General features: G+C 51.2%; 1 protein-coding gene across 1 annotated transcript in view; it reads left to right on the forward strand.

Moving 5' to 3' along the window:
• The first annotated feature begins 1,130 nt into the window (after window positions 1–1,130).
• LOC105295706 (dedicator of cytokinesis protein 1-like) overlaps window positions 1,131–15,748 on the forward strand; it is a 20,655-nt gene continuing 6,037 nt past the window's right edge. Inside the window, exons 1-6 of the mRNA XM_023533772.1 lie at window positions 1,131–1,139; window positions 2,111–2,231; window positions 6,945–6,985; window positions 9,149–9,204; window positions 12,784–12,880; window positions 15,405–15,553. Of these exons, the coding sequence (XP_023389540.1) occupies window positions 1,131–1,139; window positions 2,111–2,231; window positions 6,945–6,985; window positions 9,149–9,204; window positions 12,784–12,880; window positions 15,405–15,553 (473 nt within the window). The remainder of the gene's footprint in view (window positions 1,140–2,110; window positions 2,232–6,944; window positions 6,986–9,148; window positions 9,205–12,783; window positions 12,881–15,404; window positions 15,554–15,748) is intronic.

The raw sequence follows: 15,748 nt of genomic DNA on the forward strand, positions 1-15,748 counted from the left end.
GTGATAATTAAAATGTTAACAGTATCCTCACTTTTCCCCGTATTGTAAAAACATGATTCAGCCATAAAAAGAATGAAGTCCCGATATGTGTTACAGTACGCACAAACCTTGAAAACGTGCTCAGGGAAAGAAGCCAGCCACAGAAAGACAATACTGTAGGGTTCCATTTATATGAGGTAGCTGGAGCAGTTCAACTCAGAGAGACAGACAAGAGGTTTGGGTTCTTGGGCTGGGGGAGGGGGAATTGGGAGTTACTGCCTCATGGGTATGGTTTCTGTCAGGGTGACGAAAAAGCTTTGCAAACTGATAGTGGATGGTAGCACAACATTGTGATTGTCAGTAATGCCACTAAATCGTATACTTAAAAATGGTTAAACAGGCAGATTTTACAGCATACATATTTTGCCATGTATTGTGAATAGTTATGAATTTCTAGCACTTAAATGATGACCCTTTATATTTGTCTCTTGAAAGAAAAAGCAGCTTTTGTGGGTATCAGAGGATGATCCAGGCAAAGACTGAATGTATTTTGACGTGAAAAACAAGCAGGAATAATTCAGCATTGTGACTTCTACCTCTGCTAATATCTCTTACCTTCTTTTTCTTCTTTACAGCTTTTTATAACTATGATGCCAGGGGAGTGGATGAACTTTCTTTGCAAATAGGAGACACTGTGCACATCTTGGAAACATACGAAGGTATGTATACATTTTGGTGTCTTCTGGTTTGGGGCAGTCAGCACACTTTCTCGGTGCCCAGTGGACGAAGCATTGCCCTACTGAGAGAGCATGCGTACTCACGTGCCTTACTCACGTGCCTTACTCACGTGACTGGTGTTCTTGCCTGCTGGATGCCAGCTCAGGTGAGGGCAGCAGCGAGGCTACTCATTATTTAAAATGCTTTATTAAGATGAAGTGAAAACTAAAAATTCCTGTTTTTAATCTCTGAAGTTTTCTGTTGAAAAAGCTGTTTTTATTTAAAAAACAAACAAACAAACAAACAAACCTCATTGGTTCTTATTTTGCAAATGTCTGTAAATCCTGACTCTCAATAACTGACCACTGGAAAAAACCATTTAAAAAACCTATTTAAGATATTTTCGTGTTTAAGTCCTTGTTTTGAGGCGTTTGATGGGAATGGTGAGCCTTTCGATGCTCACATTTAGGTTTGTTAATAACGTCTCAGAGGAATGAAAATGGTTATTTTCACATTTTCTTTCTTTTTAAATCTGTGACCCCAGTTTCCTAGGAGTGAGCAGAGACTGTCACAGCTATGTGGGCCGTGGTCATAATTGTCCAATATGCATACTGCCGTGACGGTGGTTTTTCAGACAGCGGTTTTCCGTACTCAGTGTTTTTGCAGACGATGTGGACGGGCCCCCCTTTCATTTTGCACAGGAATAAAGACAACGGGTTAAAAGTCGATAATCTCAACAGCAGAATTACCGTGGATTGTCTTTCGCCAGCCCCTTCCGGTGGGGGGGCGGGGGTAGGAGAGGCGTCGCAGACACCCCGCAGTGGCTGACACCAACACGTGGAACATCACGCTCGGTCTTCGCCGTCCCCTCTGCACGGCAGGGAGGCCACGCTCAGCCGCCGTGCGCTGGGCAGGCGGCCACTCGCTCCCGCGTTCCTGGGGACGCCGGCGAGGGCTGCGCCCACAAAGACACCCACGCCCCCCTGGGGACGCCCGCGAGGGCTGCGCCCACGAAGACACCCGCGCCCTCGCCCTTTGCTTCTCCACACGGTGCACGCTGACTCAAAAGTCCCTTCCAGTTGCGCCTTTGTCCTACAAAGGTCCCACTGGGAGAAGAAGGGGGACGTTTGGGCGGAGCGCCTGGAAGCGGAGGCACGCGGCGAGGACCAGCCGGTCCTTCAGAGGATGAGCGGTTGCGATGGGCGCCTCCTGCTCGTCTCCAGACTCTACAGCCGACGGTCGCGTTGCCTCATCCGTTCCCAGTGTGCATGGCCAGTGGCTGAGAGGAAACAGAGAAATTAAGTGGGGGTTAGAGATCAAACCTCTCATCTCAGACACTCTTCCGATCTGAAGGGAAGATGCTCTTGCATCTTTTCTATTTTTGCCCCCGGGTCCGGGTCTGGGTCCGGTGAAGCCGACATCCTGGTTAATAAACCCCTTCTTCTTTACAGCTTTTTATAACTATGATGCCAGGGGAGTGGATGAACTTTCTTTGCAAATAGGAGACACTGTGCACATCTTGGAAACATACGAAGGTATGTATACATTTTGGTGTCTTCTGGTTTGGGGCAGTCAGCACACTTTCTCGGTGCCCAGTGGACGAAGCATTGCCCTACTGAGAGAGCATGCGTACTCACGTGCCTTACTCACGTGCCTTACTCACGTGACTGGTGTTCTTGCCTGCTGGATGCCAGCTCAGGTGAGGGTAGCAGCGAGGCTACTCATTATTTAAAATGCTTTATTAGGATGAAGTGAAAACTAAAAATTCCTGTTTTTAATCTCTGAAGTTTTCTGTTGAAAAAGCTGTTTTTATTTAAAACAAACAAACAAACAAAAAAACCTCATTGGTTCTTATTTTGCAAATGTCTGTAAATCCTGACTCTCAATAACTGACCACTGGAAAAAACCATTTAAAAAACCTATTTAAGATATTTTCATGTTTAAGTCCTTGTTTTGAGGCGTTTGATGGGAATGGTGAGCCTTTCGATGCTCACATTTAGGTTTGTTAATAACGTCTCAGAGGAATGAAAATGGTTATTTTCACATTTTCTTTCTTTTTAAATCTGTGACCCCAGTTTCCTAGGAGTGAGCAGAGACTGTCACAGCTATGTGGGCCGTGGTCATAATTGTCCAATATGCATACTGCCGTGACGGTGGTTTTTCAGACAGCGGTATTCAGTGTTTTTGCAGACGATGTGGACGGGCCCGCCTTTCATTTTGTGCAGGAATAAAGACAACGGGTTAAAAGTTGATAATCTCAACAGCAGAATTACCGTGGATTGTCTTTCTCTAGCCCCTTCCAGGAAAGGGGTGGGGGCGGGGGTGGGAGAGGCGTCGCAGACACCCCGCAGTGGCCGACACCAACACGTGGAACATCACGCTCGGTCTTCGCCGTCCCCTCTGCACGGCAGGGAGGCCGCGCTCAGCCGCCGTGCGCTGGGCAGGCAGCCACTCGCTCCCGCGTTCCTGGGGATGCCGGCGAGGGCTGCGCCCATGAAGACACCCACGCCCCCCTGGGGACGCCCGCGAGGGCTGCGCCCACAAAGACACCCGCGCCCTCGCCCTTTGCTTCTCCACGCGGCGCACGCTGACTCAGAAGTCCCTTCCAGTTGCGCCTTTGTCCTACAAAGGTTCCACTGGGAGAAGAAGGGGGACGTTCAGGCGGAGCGCCTGGAAGCGGACGGTACGTGGCGAGGACCAGCCGGTCCTTCAGAGGATGAGCGGTTGCGATGGGCGCCTCCTGCTCGTCTCCAGACTCTACAGCCGACGGTCGCGTTGCCTCATCCGTTCCCAGTGTGCATGGCCAGTGGCTGAGAGGAAACAGAGAAATTAAGTGGGGGTTAGAGATCAAACCTCTCATCTCAGACACTCTTCCGATCTGAAGGGAAAACGCTCTTGCATCTTTTCTATTTTTGCCCCTGGGTCCGGGTCTGGGTCCGGGTCCGGGTCCGGTGAAGCCGAGATCCTGGTTAATAAACCCCGGGCGATGACGTCATTCCTGAATGGATGGCAATTTCCTGTGCAGCCTGGGTGTGTCGGGCTGCAGCTTCTCGGCCTGCACTTCTTAAGAAGAATGTCTTCTTTAAAGCAGTGGGATCCTGAGGCGAGTCAGCGATTCCTGTTACACATTTAACTTAAAAATAAGCTGGATAGCGGGCCTTTGACCTTTTGGCCCGTGTCATGAGAAAGGACCCTTCGGCAGTGTTTATTAGCTGGGCCAGTCAGCTCTCCAAAGTTCCGTTGAAGTACCCCAGTCTTTGTAGAGACCCTTGAATGGGGATGAATTCCCCTTATTTAGAAATTGTCTTTCGCTTTGAATCAGAACTTGGTCAGAGAAAGGCATCCGGGGAAGTACTTGGTCTTCGAGAACCTGGCGACTTTATTAACAGCAGATATATGTGGAATGATGGTTTTTCTCCTCTTCCCTCTTGATTTGTGTTAGTTTCACAGTTTCTTCTTGTTTCTCCTCTCTCCTCCCTTTTCCTCTAAGGACATTTATTTCTATTTGTCAAATTTGATTTTCCTTTTCTGTGTGATCCTTTTCAGGATATTATTGCGATTGCTCCAGAGAATATAATTTCTAGGGACTCATTCTTTGTATTACGGTTCAAACAATATATTTACCTTCAAGTTGTGGTTAGTTCCTCTCTCCCAGACTCCCCAAGGCTTGGAGCATAGAACAAGGAACAGGAAGTTGACCAGTCACCGTGAAGAAGGAAAGAGCTTCGAGGGGTCAGTGGGGGCACGCCCCTGCCTTTATGCAGTGTCCAGGGTCCAGCAGACAGAGGTGGCCTGAGGTCACGGTTGTTTATTAGTGGACTCTCTAGCGGCCAAGGATGTACTCATTCCATAAGGATCTCCGGGGAATGCTGTTCTGAGGGTGGCTACAGGTTTCGCTCAAGCATGAGTCACTTATTCTTTTTGTTAAGCCACAGTCTCTGACCTGCAGCATGGCTTGTGGTTTGCCCCCCGCTTGTCTTAGGGAGTCTTCCAGATCGTGAGCTCTTGGAGGGCAGAAATTGGGTCCCATCCGTTTCTAGATTTGCTCTGTCTGGGGTGGTCTCTGGCACACAGCGCGGGGGCTCGGCTGGTTGAAGGAATAGCGCATGCAAAAAGCCTTGGGGAGGAAACCTAGGAGTTTTCCTTTTGCTTAGGAAGGCCATCAGAAAAGAAACTGCCACCTGCTACTGTACCGTGAAGGAGAAGAGGAGCCCGCCTTTCTCCTCCCGCTTCTCGTAGACAACCCTCCAGCTGCTCTGCCGCGGGCTCCTCGTTTGCCCCGTTCTTTCGCGGGCTGGCGAGCCTGTATTTTCCCTGAGAGTCAGTGTGGTGGTGCCTTCCGTTTCATTGTTTCTGACTTGTCACTCGGTGCTGTGTTGTCAGGCGCACTCCTGCCTGCGTCTGCTTGGCCCGTGACTGTCCCTGCTTTGTGCACACTGCCCCCCAACCCCCAGCTGTGAGTGTTCCCCCTGCCCCCGCTTCCCGCCACCCAGCATCGCGCTGCCACGGCGTCCTGTGTCTGTCGCGTGAGCGCGGATGGGTGTGCTGACGTCCTTAGGGTGCATTCCCAGGCGGGCGGTGGCTGGTCTCGGGGTGTGGGGATATAGACATTCAATATGTAGGGACAGCTGCTCCCACACTGATTGCCACAGCCCCCCGCACAGTGCCCGGGGGGACTGTGCTGTCACGGCCTCCGGCAGTCTAATATTTGTAACATTGCGCATGAAGTTTTCATTTCTCAGGTTATTGTGAACGTGGGGTATCTCCACGCATGCCTGAGGCTTTAGAGTTTCTTCCGCTACGTATTGTTTATAAACTCTCCTTACATTTTCCTCAGTTTCTGACTTTTGTGTGCGTCACTTTGCAGTGTTTCCTTATCTGTTCTAGGACCCGAGTCCCTCATTGGTTTCAGAAGGGGGAGGGCACATGAAAACTGAGAATGCGGGAGGGACCGGATGGCAGGACCGAGGACAAGCCTTCACGCTGGACAGATGTAGCTTAGAGTGACCGCATCGGCCTCCCCGCCTCCTCCACGTCACCACGAACGCCGCCCACGTGGGCGCTGAGTGTGGGCGGGCTCGTGGGGACCGCCGCAGTGGACCCCGACTCGCAGCGGAAGTCTGGGTGTCTCGTACCTGCCCCTGAGCGGCCTGCACGGCCTCTTGTTGGGACGGAAGCGGGTTCGGTGGGCCCGCCCTCGGTCTTCGCTCGTCCTTTGCAAGGTGCCTGGCCATCTGCAGCTTCCGAGTGCTTAGGAAGCATCTGTTTAGCGATCCCTTGAGGATTGGCTCGTTTCGAGGCCATCGTGTTCTGGCGCTCACCGCCTCTGGCTGTGGGAACGATCCCTCTTTCAGGCGGGAAGCCGCCATTGCTGCATTTGCCCATGCTCGAGGTGGCTCAGAGGGACTTTGTAACGTTCATGATAAGGAAACACCCACGGACGTCTTGCTGCGTTGGGGCTGTTGGGAGGCCGGTGACGGGCCGTGGACCCATGGTGTTTGCAGGGAGAGTTTCTGCTCTCGGCCTGAGCGGAGGTGCCGGGGCGGGGTCAGTCTCCTCTGTCACAGAAGGGACCCTGCCATTCACATAACTCGTGCTGACAGTTCTAGCACCTGCGTCTTCTCCCGCTGCTGCCTTCCCCTCCCACACGGAGGGAACGTGAACTTGGGCCTGGGCCAGACCCCGCGGGAGGTGGGCCCTGTTCCTGGGCTGCCGCTTCCTGCCCAGGCTGTACCCTCGCCACAGACGCTTGTCGTGAGCTGGGGCGGCTCCAAGGCCAGGCTCCTCTGTGTGGAGGAGGTCGGGCCTTCGCTCTCAGTAGGGTCTCTGTGACCGGGCAGCTCCTGATCATCTGAGGATGCTGGTGTTTGCACTTGGCAGTGATCTCAATCCAAATCAGACAGCAGAAGAGATGGGAAGACGCATGCTCAAGGCGCCTACGCAGGAACGAGTGGTCAAAGGCCGTTCTCCCTGTCGGGATGTGCTGCTCAGCTTCGCACGGATGCCTTCGGGGCTGCGTGCGGCAGGCGGGATGAGGCTGGGGTCTTCGGTCAGGCCGCCCGCCGGCCAGGCCTCGAGCACGGTTTTGAGTCGCTCTCTACAAAACCCCACGTGTGTCTCCGGAGCGTTAGGATGTCGAATTTGGTCACAGACTTTCCAGGTTCAGCGGAACAGCGTCTACAGCACGGAGAAGTGTTGAGAGGACCTGGCGTCTTCGTGCTAACCGTCTCCCCTTTGTCTTTGTTTAGGGTGGTACAGAGGCTACACCTTACGGAAAAAGTCTAAGAAGGTGAGTCGTGCCTTGCGTTGAACCCAGTGCCTGTCCCCTCATAAACCACCACGTGAGAGGGACTCAGTTCTCACTCATGGGTGTCTGCGAGTTTTCCTTTTACATCTCCCTCTCTGAATTTAAACAAGATATGGGCCAAAATGCAGACCGCCCCGAATTGCTGGATCCTCAGCGACACGTGCACGTAGAACTTGCAGCTCGTTTCCAGGAGCGAAATGCGGTCTGTGACACGGTGTGGACCAGTGGTCATGGACGGCGAGTCCTCTCCTTTCTCGGGTGGGATTTTGCATCCTGTTTAAGCACGGGCTGTGTAGAAGAATGATCTGGATGTAATGACTTTAGAAAACAACAAAAAAAACCCAAAAGCCTGCTCGTGGTTTTCACTTTTAGATTATCCTCGGTGAAAATGAACAGCTTTGCAAAGCTCACGCGAGCTTCGTTCCCTCTCGCTTAGGACTGTTTCTACGCCACTCACGCAGCCTGCAGAGGAGGGAGGTTCTGCTCTCCCGGGCAGCTCGCCGGCCTGGTCGTTTGAATTTCCGAAGCCGAGACGTGTACTTACTCCTCGGTGCTTGTGGTGGCCACTCCCATGCACGGCTCTGCTGTGGCTTTCTCCGTTCTTAGCTCCACAAAACCTAATTAGGGCTTTACTGTCTCATTTTATGATTTTGAAATCGTGTCCATTCTAAGCTGTGGTTAGACCGTCACGTTAACTTATTCGTCCTAATATCTAATTATGCTGGACAGATGGTTCATTTTCCTTCTGTTTCTTAGCTTTGCCTCTCATTATCTCCCTGTTGGCCTGGATTCCTCTCGTGGTCCTGAGCCTGTAACTAAGGCTTCTACAGTCAGTGGCTCTAGCCGGGACCTCCCACTCCCCAATCCGCCAGGCTCAGGCTGGGCCACGAGTCTCTACCCATCCAGGGACCTGGAGCCTGGGGTTTGAAGAAGGTGGATTCCGCCCAGCTGGCTGGTGGAACAGATTTCTCCAGGGCGAGCTCTGTTTCGCATCGATCGCCCCTCTGTAATGAAGACGCCTTCCTGCCTACGCACCCCTGGGTTTCATCTGAGAAAGCCGCAGTTGAGGACTTTATCAGTGAAGAGATTAGGATCAGGGACCACCAGGGACCGTCCTGTGTGTTGCTCAGCCTCTGTATTTCTGCCCCTCTCCTTCCTTCTCCGTGACGATTCTTCTATACGTGACACTTGGCCACACTCCTGGACAGGAGGAGCATGAGTCAGTGGTGCCCCGGCCCTTCCCAAGCGTGATAAGTAGTTGTGGCTTCTGGATGGCCCGCCTAAATCCTTGGGGGCCAGGTCCCAGAGAAAGCCCGTCAAGGCTCCTGTTCCCACGGCAGGTGCCTTGAAGCCGCGGAGCCGCCGATGGGGTTTCTGCTGCGTGCACTGACTCGGCCCCGGCCTCCCCGCCCTGCCGCCTGCCCTGCAGGTGCCTTCGCCTGCTTCGCTCCGCTCAGGGAGGTGTTTGCTGGCTTCGGAGGCAGGGCCGACGCTCTGGGTAAAGCTCCCGGCACTTCCTGGGCTGTGCCCAGCGCCGACCGTCTTGACAGCCCGCCTCCCGGGCACTGGTCAGTCGGGCCCACGTGCACACTGCACTGCGCTAACGTAAAGTGACCCGCCCCCCCAGGGTTGTGCAGGTTGGGAGCGATTCGCCCGTTTCTGTATTTTATCAGACGCCCCCTGTTTGGAGACTGATGAGAAGTCAGTTAAGTAGTCAGTCTGTACGTGATGATCAACGACGTAAACGAACCTTCGAGAACAGTAGCAGCATTTTGACAGGAGGAACCGTCAGAAGCCATCCTGTTTCAGGTCAACAGTAAAGGACGAGGCGGGACCTATGGGGAAGACACAGGACAGTCCTGTGGGGCTGTCCTCTGCTAGCAGATGGCTTCTGCTTCCTTTAAAGAAGCCAGCGGCCGCTTTGGAACCCAGGTCGACTGGGCTCCTGTCTTCTGCACTTCGCTTCCCTTGATATGCTGTATGTGACACTTAGCATGAGACTTGCAGAATCGATAGTGACCCCGTCACCCCTACCCCCCGGCGGGCTCCCCCCTCCCCTGCCAACCTTTTCGGGGACAGTTGTTTGATTGGCAGTCAGTATGCATATCGATAATACAAACTACTGTCTCTTTTTCTCCCCCAAAGGGCATATTTCCTGCTTCATATATTCACCTTAAAGAAGCGACGGTCGAAGGAAAGGGGTGAGTCTGGTCTCGACGTTCGAATGACGAATGCAGTGGTGACATCTGGCCCTGCGGCCCTTCCATGCTATTATGGCGGGGTCGACGAGTGGGTGTGACTGACCACGATGTGGCAGGAATGTGGGGAGGGAAAGGGGACTTCTGATTTTAGCTGTATGCGGCACGGCTCTAAAGAGGCTGAGGTCAGCGCCGTAACTGCGGTCCTTGTCCTTGGACCCGATGTCGATTCTGGAAAGCATCCAGTATCCTTGGCGAGCTACCCCGCGAGGCGGAGCCTGCCCAGCCCCCCAGCTCCGGCTCCGTTTTTCCGGAAGGCTTCGCAGGCTTCGATATCAGTGGAGTTTAGGGTGCCGCAACAGTTGTTAAATTGGGACATGTAAAATTTGCATCTTGTCTAATTGTGATGTGTGTTCCTTAGAGGTCATAAAAGTGATGTATAAGATCCATTAAAAGTAAACGTGCAGAACAGGAGCCCATCAGGCAGGAATGGCAAACGAATAGCCAGGTGTGAACTGGAGAGAAGGAGCATTAACATGTTTTCCTTGTTTGTCTCTGCTACATCTTCACACTCAGTTAAATATGCAAATTATAAAATTACTAATCATATGATTACTGCATAATGGCATCTCTTCGGCTGATTACAAAATTGCCTTTCCAAACACTGTGCTTTTAACGTATGGAGAGGACTAGCTCGGGTTCTGTAGTCTCATGACACGTCATTAAAACGAAGAAAATGACTTAGAGGTGTGATTGGTGATGGCCGGGAATGTGGCATTTTTTTCTACAGATAAAATGTTTTGTATGTAGAGTTTTAGAGGGAAGAAAAATAGGAAAGTTTTGCAACTCTCGCCCTGTCGCAGAAATCATTGAATCGAGTTTACATTCGGTGTATTTTATATCCATCTCTATCAGAATCAGTGTAGAAGTCAGATTGCATATGATTGATTTTTTTTAAAAAAACACTCCGGTCAATACAAATGAATATATGTAGCATCTAATGATGAAGCATAAGAGTAAAGTGACCAAGAGACTCTTGATTCTCCATCAATTGAATCACCCCTGGCCAGGCAGACATGCTGATGGGCACTGACAGAGACACTCTGTTCCCGTCACCGGGTCTAGTGTAAGATGGCCCAGTACGAGCCAGGATGGAGCCCTGGGGGAGCAAACGACTTAGAAGCAGCTTCCTTGCTGAAGCTTCTGGGGTGCTGTGCTTGTTCCCCGTGGCCCTGATGGTCTCCCCTCTGCTGCTCCCGCCCAGACGCACCTGCCCCGCCCTCGCTCGCCCGAGCCCTTGCGGAGAGCCTTCTGCCCTCACACCTGACAGGGGCTCTCGGTCTTTTCCTCCGTGCACCTCGCCTCCTGCTCCTGGTCCTTCCTCCTCTCCAGTGCAGGCCATGCTTTGGTCCGGCCCCTGCCTGCCTCCTCGCTGTCCAAGTTCATTATCCCCTCCCTTTCGCAGGCTCGTCTCCCCTCTCTGTGCGCTGGCTTCCCTGTGCTCTCAGACATCCCGAATCCTTACTAAATGACGCTGCCCCCGATCCTGTGCCTCTTCCCCCAGAACCAAGGCAGTTTCCATTTGTCCCCTCCCCCATACCAACATGGTCACCGGGGCCTTCTGAATGCCAGACTTAAAGTGTCTTCTCGGTTCTCTCCTGGAGCTTTCCTGCAGCATCGGACACTGCGGCCGTCCACGTCACCAAAGCTCCTTGTTTACCGTGGCGTTTTCTGGCGCTGTCTCTGCCGCTGTCTTCCCCTGCTTGCCCGGTGCCCGCTGGTCTCAGGGTGCTGTCCTCGGCCTCTCCTAGCCCTTCGTCACCCCTGCCTCTGCGGCGGCCTCTGTTCTCACACCTCCAGCAGTTTTCCTCTGGGCGATGCTCGGGTCCAGACCTCCAGCCCTGACTTGTCCCTCGAGGTCTGGTTCCATCGCACAGAGCCACGTAGCTGACACGAATGGCCACTGTGGCCAGGCGCTGCGTCCCATGCACCCCCCTCACACCCCGCACGATGTTCTTCCACGCGGTCTTATCGATGGCCCTGTGCGTCTGGCACTGTTGGGTTTGTATATCGCGGACCCCCGGCAGGTAACAAGGCGGTTACAGGGATAATATGACATAGCCACATCAAATACGTGAGAGCCAGCCGATACGTTGGTCCAAAGGAGAGATCAGACCTGTTGAAAGGGAGCCGGCGAGAAGGATGCAGAGCTGAGGACAGGACACGGCACGCACAGGGAGGCCGTCCGTGGAGGCGGTGGTGGTGTAGGGGGGCGGCTCATTGAGCGCCAGGCTTCCAGCAGCCAGTGGGAGGAGGCCAAGGAACTCAGCAGGAAACTCAGGGTCTGTATGGTGAAAACAGCAGGTGCTGGCGTGTGCACTCACGCTGTGGCTGGACAGGGACCCTGCCCGCTCTGTAAGGATGGTGCGGTACAGTGAGCCACACTGTCATCAGCGTCCGTACTGGGAAGCTTGGTGACGAGACTTGCAGGCTGTTGTAACAGTCATGTTTCATAGTAGACACCAATATGTCCTATCAAAGGTTAATTCCTGAAAGCGATTTTGTTGGGGTTTGGGGGAAGTCTCATATGCACCCCTCCCTCAGACATCTGGTCTCTGCTGCTCCAGCTGGAGCATGTGGCCGGACCTCTCCACAGAGACTGATGTTCAGTCAGGGGCTCCACTGTGTCTTCCTTTGGGCGCCCCCCCCATCATCACTAAGTCATTGGAGGCCTGAACCCCAATTGTGAGCTAAAGTCAAGTTCCAGCCCACAGTTCCGGGCCTGCACCAGTCAGAAGTATAGGTGCGACCTGTTTCAACGTCCTTGAATGTTCCATGCTGGTCCGAGTCTTGTGTGTTCAGGACCTCTGGGGCCAGGTGGCCTAACTTCACAAGCCACAGATTTTAACTCTTCTGCAGTCCCAAGTATTATGTGTCCCGTGTAGTACAATGCCCGACCCAGAGCATGTGGCTGGAAAAGAGCAGTTGATTTAATTAAACAACAACAACAATGTTCGCCTAGATAACGAGGTAAGAACGAGTCAGAGGCTGACCCGTTGGGGTAGAGAAAAAAGAGGAAGGGTAATTGGGTTTTGGGATCAAGAAGAGAACCCGTTTGATAGCTGTGCCCTCGCTGCATGCGTTACCATGTCAGGAGCTTCATGCAGGATGGAAATGTAAAAATCATCTTAACCCGAACCTGCATTTTAATGCCACATGGATCGGTGTAATTTGTGGCATGTATGAGATCGACAGGGACACATATTACGAACGTCCTTTCCCGGGCCTCGATGTTCTGAAGACGTTCCTGGGGCATCAGCTACCTTCTTCCTCTTAGCTCGCCGTCGGAGGCGGGCAGCTTCCATGCAGGGCAACGGACGAACACTCTCAGGCTCTGCCTGAGATATTCCTTGTCACGCTTAGAGATGAATGTATCCGCATGTGTTTATACAGTCTCATTTGTGTATTTTCTCTCCTTTTGTTTAAATGTTTAACTCTATGGCCTAGGTTTGGAATTACAGGTACAGCTCGCAGAAATTAAGGAAGCATGAACTCAGCTGTCCTTTCCTCCTTCACTCCCAGGCAACATGAGACGGTCATCCCGGGCGACCTCCCGCTCATCCAGGAAGTCACCACCACGCTCCGAGAGTGGTCCATCATCTGGAGGCAGCTCTACGTGGTGAGGATGGGATGGAGCTTGACACAGAGGATGGCCTTGCTGGGCCTTCCGTGTACCATCGGGATGCTTTTCCCTGGGGACCCCAAAAGCAGACCTTCTGGGACCAGGCGATACCCAGAAGGAGCAAAGAATGCACCATGACTCGAAGTTCTCGCCCTGGGGGACCGTGTGCCCTTTGACCTGCTCCGGGTCAGGGTGCAGCCCTGCTCACTGCGATAAAGTGGCCGTAAAGGACCGGGTCATGGGTGTCACCTTCCTCGTGTTGGAAAGGCAACTGGGCTGCATTAGGGCTTTTGAAGACATGATTGCTTGATCTGTGTTGATATACCCTCAAAGTTTATATACTGACCAGGAAAACAAAAACCTGCTCTTAAACTGTATAGGTGCTTATGCCATTGTCTGCCTGTAGATGATGCCTCTTATCAGTTGAGAGGCGTGTTTGTCCCAGAGTTGGGGTAGTAGCTTACGTCCTGGCGTGGGGCACAGTTGTCCATTCTCCTGATCGGGCAAGAAATCTAATTAACACAGAGAAGTTGGGGCTGTGACGGCTTCCGCTTCATATTCATTCCTTCGGGGCATTTTTTTTTTTTTTTTCTGACTCCTCATGAAACTCTAGGTCTGTGAGATTCATCCATGTTGCATGTATCAGTGATATTTTTTTTTTGCACATACACTTATATTTGCGAAGGTTCCCTTTGTCAGCCTGTGGTTCTAGCTGAAGTGTCGATTTCTCACATGCTGCTGCCGTTGGTGCAAATGGGGGGCCGTGCCGGGAAGTCGGCGCGTCCGATTCTCGGGGACGCAGGACACTTTTTAAAGTCCCACAGCTGCTCTCTCGGCAGGCTCGTTTTTGATTATACAGTGGTTTCGTATAAATGCACAGTGATAAGCAGTTTCAGTAATTGTTCATCAAACGTTCTCCAAAACCTAAAAGCGTAAGGCTAGCTGTGAATGCTTTGTGTAAATCTGAGCAATTTTGACGTCGCTATTGCGTGTTCGACTTAGCAATTTTTAAACAGAAATATGGCAGCAAAGCAAACAGGAGTCGAGACCAACCGATACGCTGCGGACCTGGGTTAGCTGTGCAGCCCTGACGCGGGCATTTCTAAGGAGCGTCATTTCCTTTTAAAAAATGTATATTTATTTGCCTTTGAGGAACTTACGTTGTTGGATTTGTCCAAAGCCAAAGAAAAGTGCTTATGATACTTTTATACTTTTTTTTTTTTTTGCACTGCTGTGTGGTTGTAACAAGTTAGCAAAATATTCAGGATTTAGATATTTGACAAGACCTCAGAAAAATGAACAAGGGGAATTCTTAAGAGGGAAGCAATTTTCCAGTTAAACCATAAGTTTCGACCATTTAGTTTTCAATTAAAAATGAAAATTAGCTTAATGCTATAAAGAGTTCGTGGGATATAGGAGAGCCTGTTAGGCTGCTAAGTGACAGCTGTGATGAGTGGTAGGGACCTCAGAAATTCCTAGAAAAAAGCTCAGATACTATCAGTAGTGGGGTGAGAGTTTCAGATATGTAGGAGAGACATTTTATTTCGTAATTAAATCTATTGGGGGTGACACTGATTAATAAAATTATATAGGTTTCAAGTATATGATTCAGTCATGCATAGCATGTATATTGCATGGTGTGCTCACCATCTAAAGTTGAATCTCCTTCCGTCACCATGTATTTGACCCCTTTCCCCTTTTCTACCAACCGCCCTCCCCTCTCCCTCTGGTCACCGAAAAAGAGAGATGGTATTTTAAAACGTGACAGTGACCACATTAATTTTTTAGAGGGACCATGATTTTTAGGATTGTATCATGTTAGCTTTCACCTGGATTTCTTTTCACGGAAAGAAGCACTGGGCTCGTTTCTCTCTGGATAATTCCTCGTTATTAGCTCTTGCAGTTAGTTGCAAGCCCATTGCTTTGTACCGTTGCTTGAAATGCGTACAGAGTGACACAGGTGTGAACTTTGTGTCTCATTTGCATTTTCCTTTTGGCATAAACGCACCCGAGAGCTTGTGGACTCAGGTTTGGCTGAGTGTGCCACACACAGTGCTCCAGGGGGCCGGTGCCATGTCCTCTCTAGCTCCGTGACAGTGAGGTCTTGGGCTTCAGTGTGTCAGTGTGCCCAGGGGATTGTGAACACCCGGTAGGTGAGCTCCTTAGGCTCAGACCGATCCTGAGGGACTGTCCTGAGGGAGCGTTTGCCCATTCGTAGCCCGGATACCAGAAGCTCATGGGCTGCCCGTGCGGCTCTCAGTCCACATCCTGCTCTGGTCAGACTCTTGATCACTGGTCCACGGTATGCAGTATTGGATGGAATATTGAGGATTGAGCATTGTTACTTTTTATCCTTTGAATTCTTAGTGTCTGATAGGAATCAGATTCCATATACCATGTTCCAGCTCCATGCTAAAAACATCTCTTACTTTGACGTAAATTGCATCCTATCGTGTAAAGCATATCCTGCATGTGTATTGGAACAAACACTCATAGTGCTATTTTATCTCCCCCCACATAGCAAGATAATAGGGAGATGTTTCGAACTGTGCGACACATGATCTACGACCTTATCGAGTGGCGATCGCAGATTCTTTCTGGAACCCTGCCACAAGATGAGCTCAAAGAGCTGAAGAAGAAGGTCACTGCCAAAATTGATTATGGAAACAGGTTTGTTTATTTGAAGGATGACTTCATGCTTGAATTATCCACTGTAATAACATCAGCGTAAGCCTGGAGGAGACTGAAATCATATTTTATCATAAAACAAAATTTCTAACATTAAAATAATGGCATGGTCTTTATTTTTAAAAAGAGTGAGGTATTTTCTGTTGCATCCTGACGATAGGTATTTTCTGAGTCATC

This window comes from Pteropus vampyrus, unplaced genomic scaffold (assembly GCF_000151845.1).
Source record: "Pteropus vampyrus isolate Shadow unplaced genomic scaffold, Pvam_2.0 Scaffold111, whole genome shotgun sequence".
Classification (NCBI taxonomy): domain Eukaryota; kingdom Metazoa; phylum Chordata; class Mammalia; order Chiroptera; family Pteropodidae; genus Pteropus; species Pteropus vampyrus.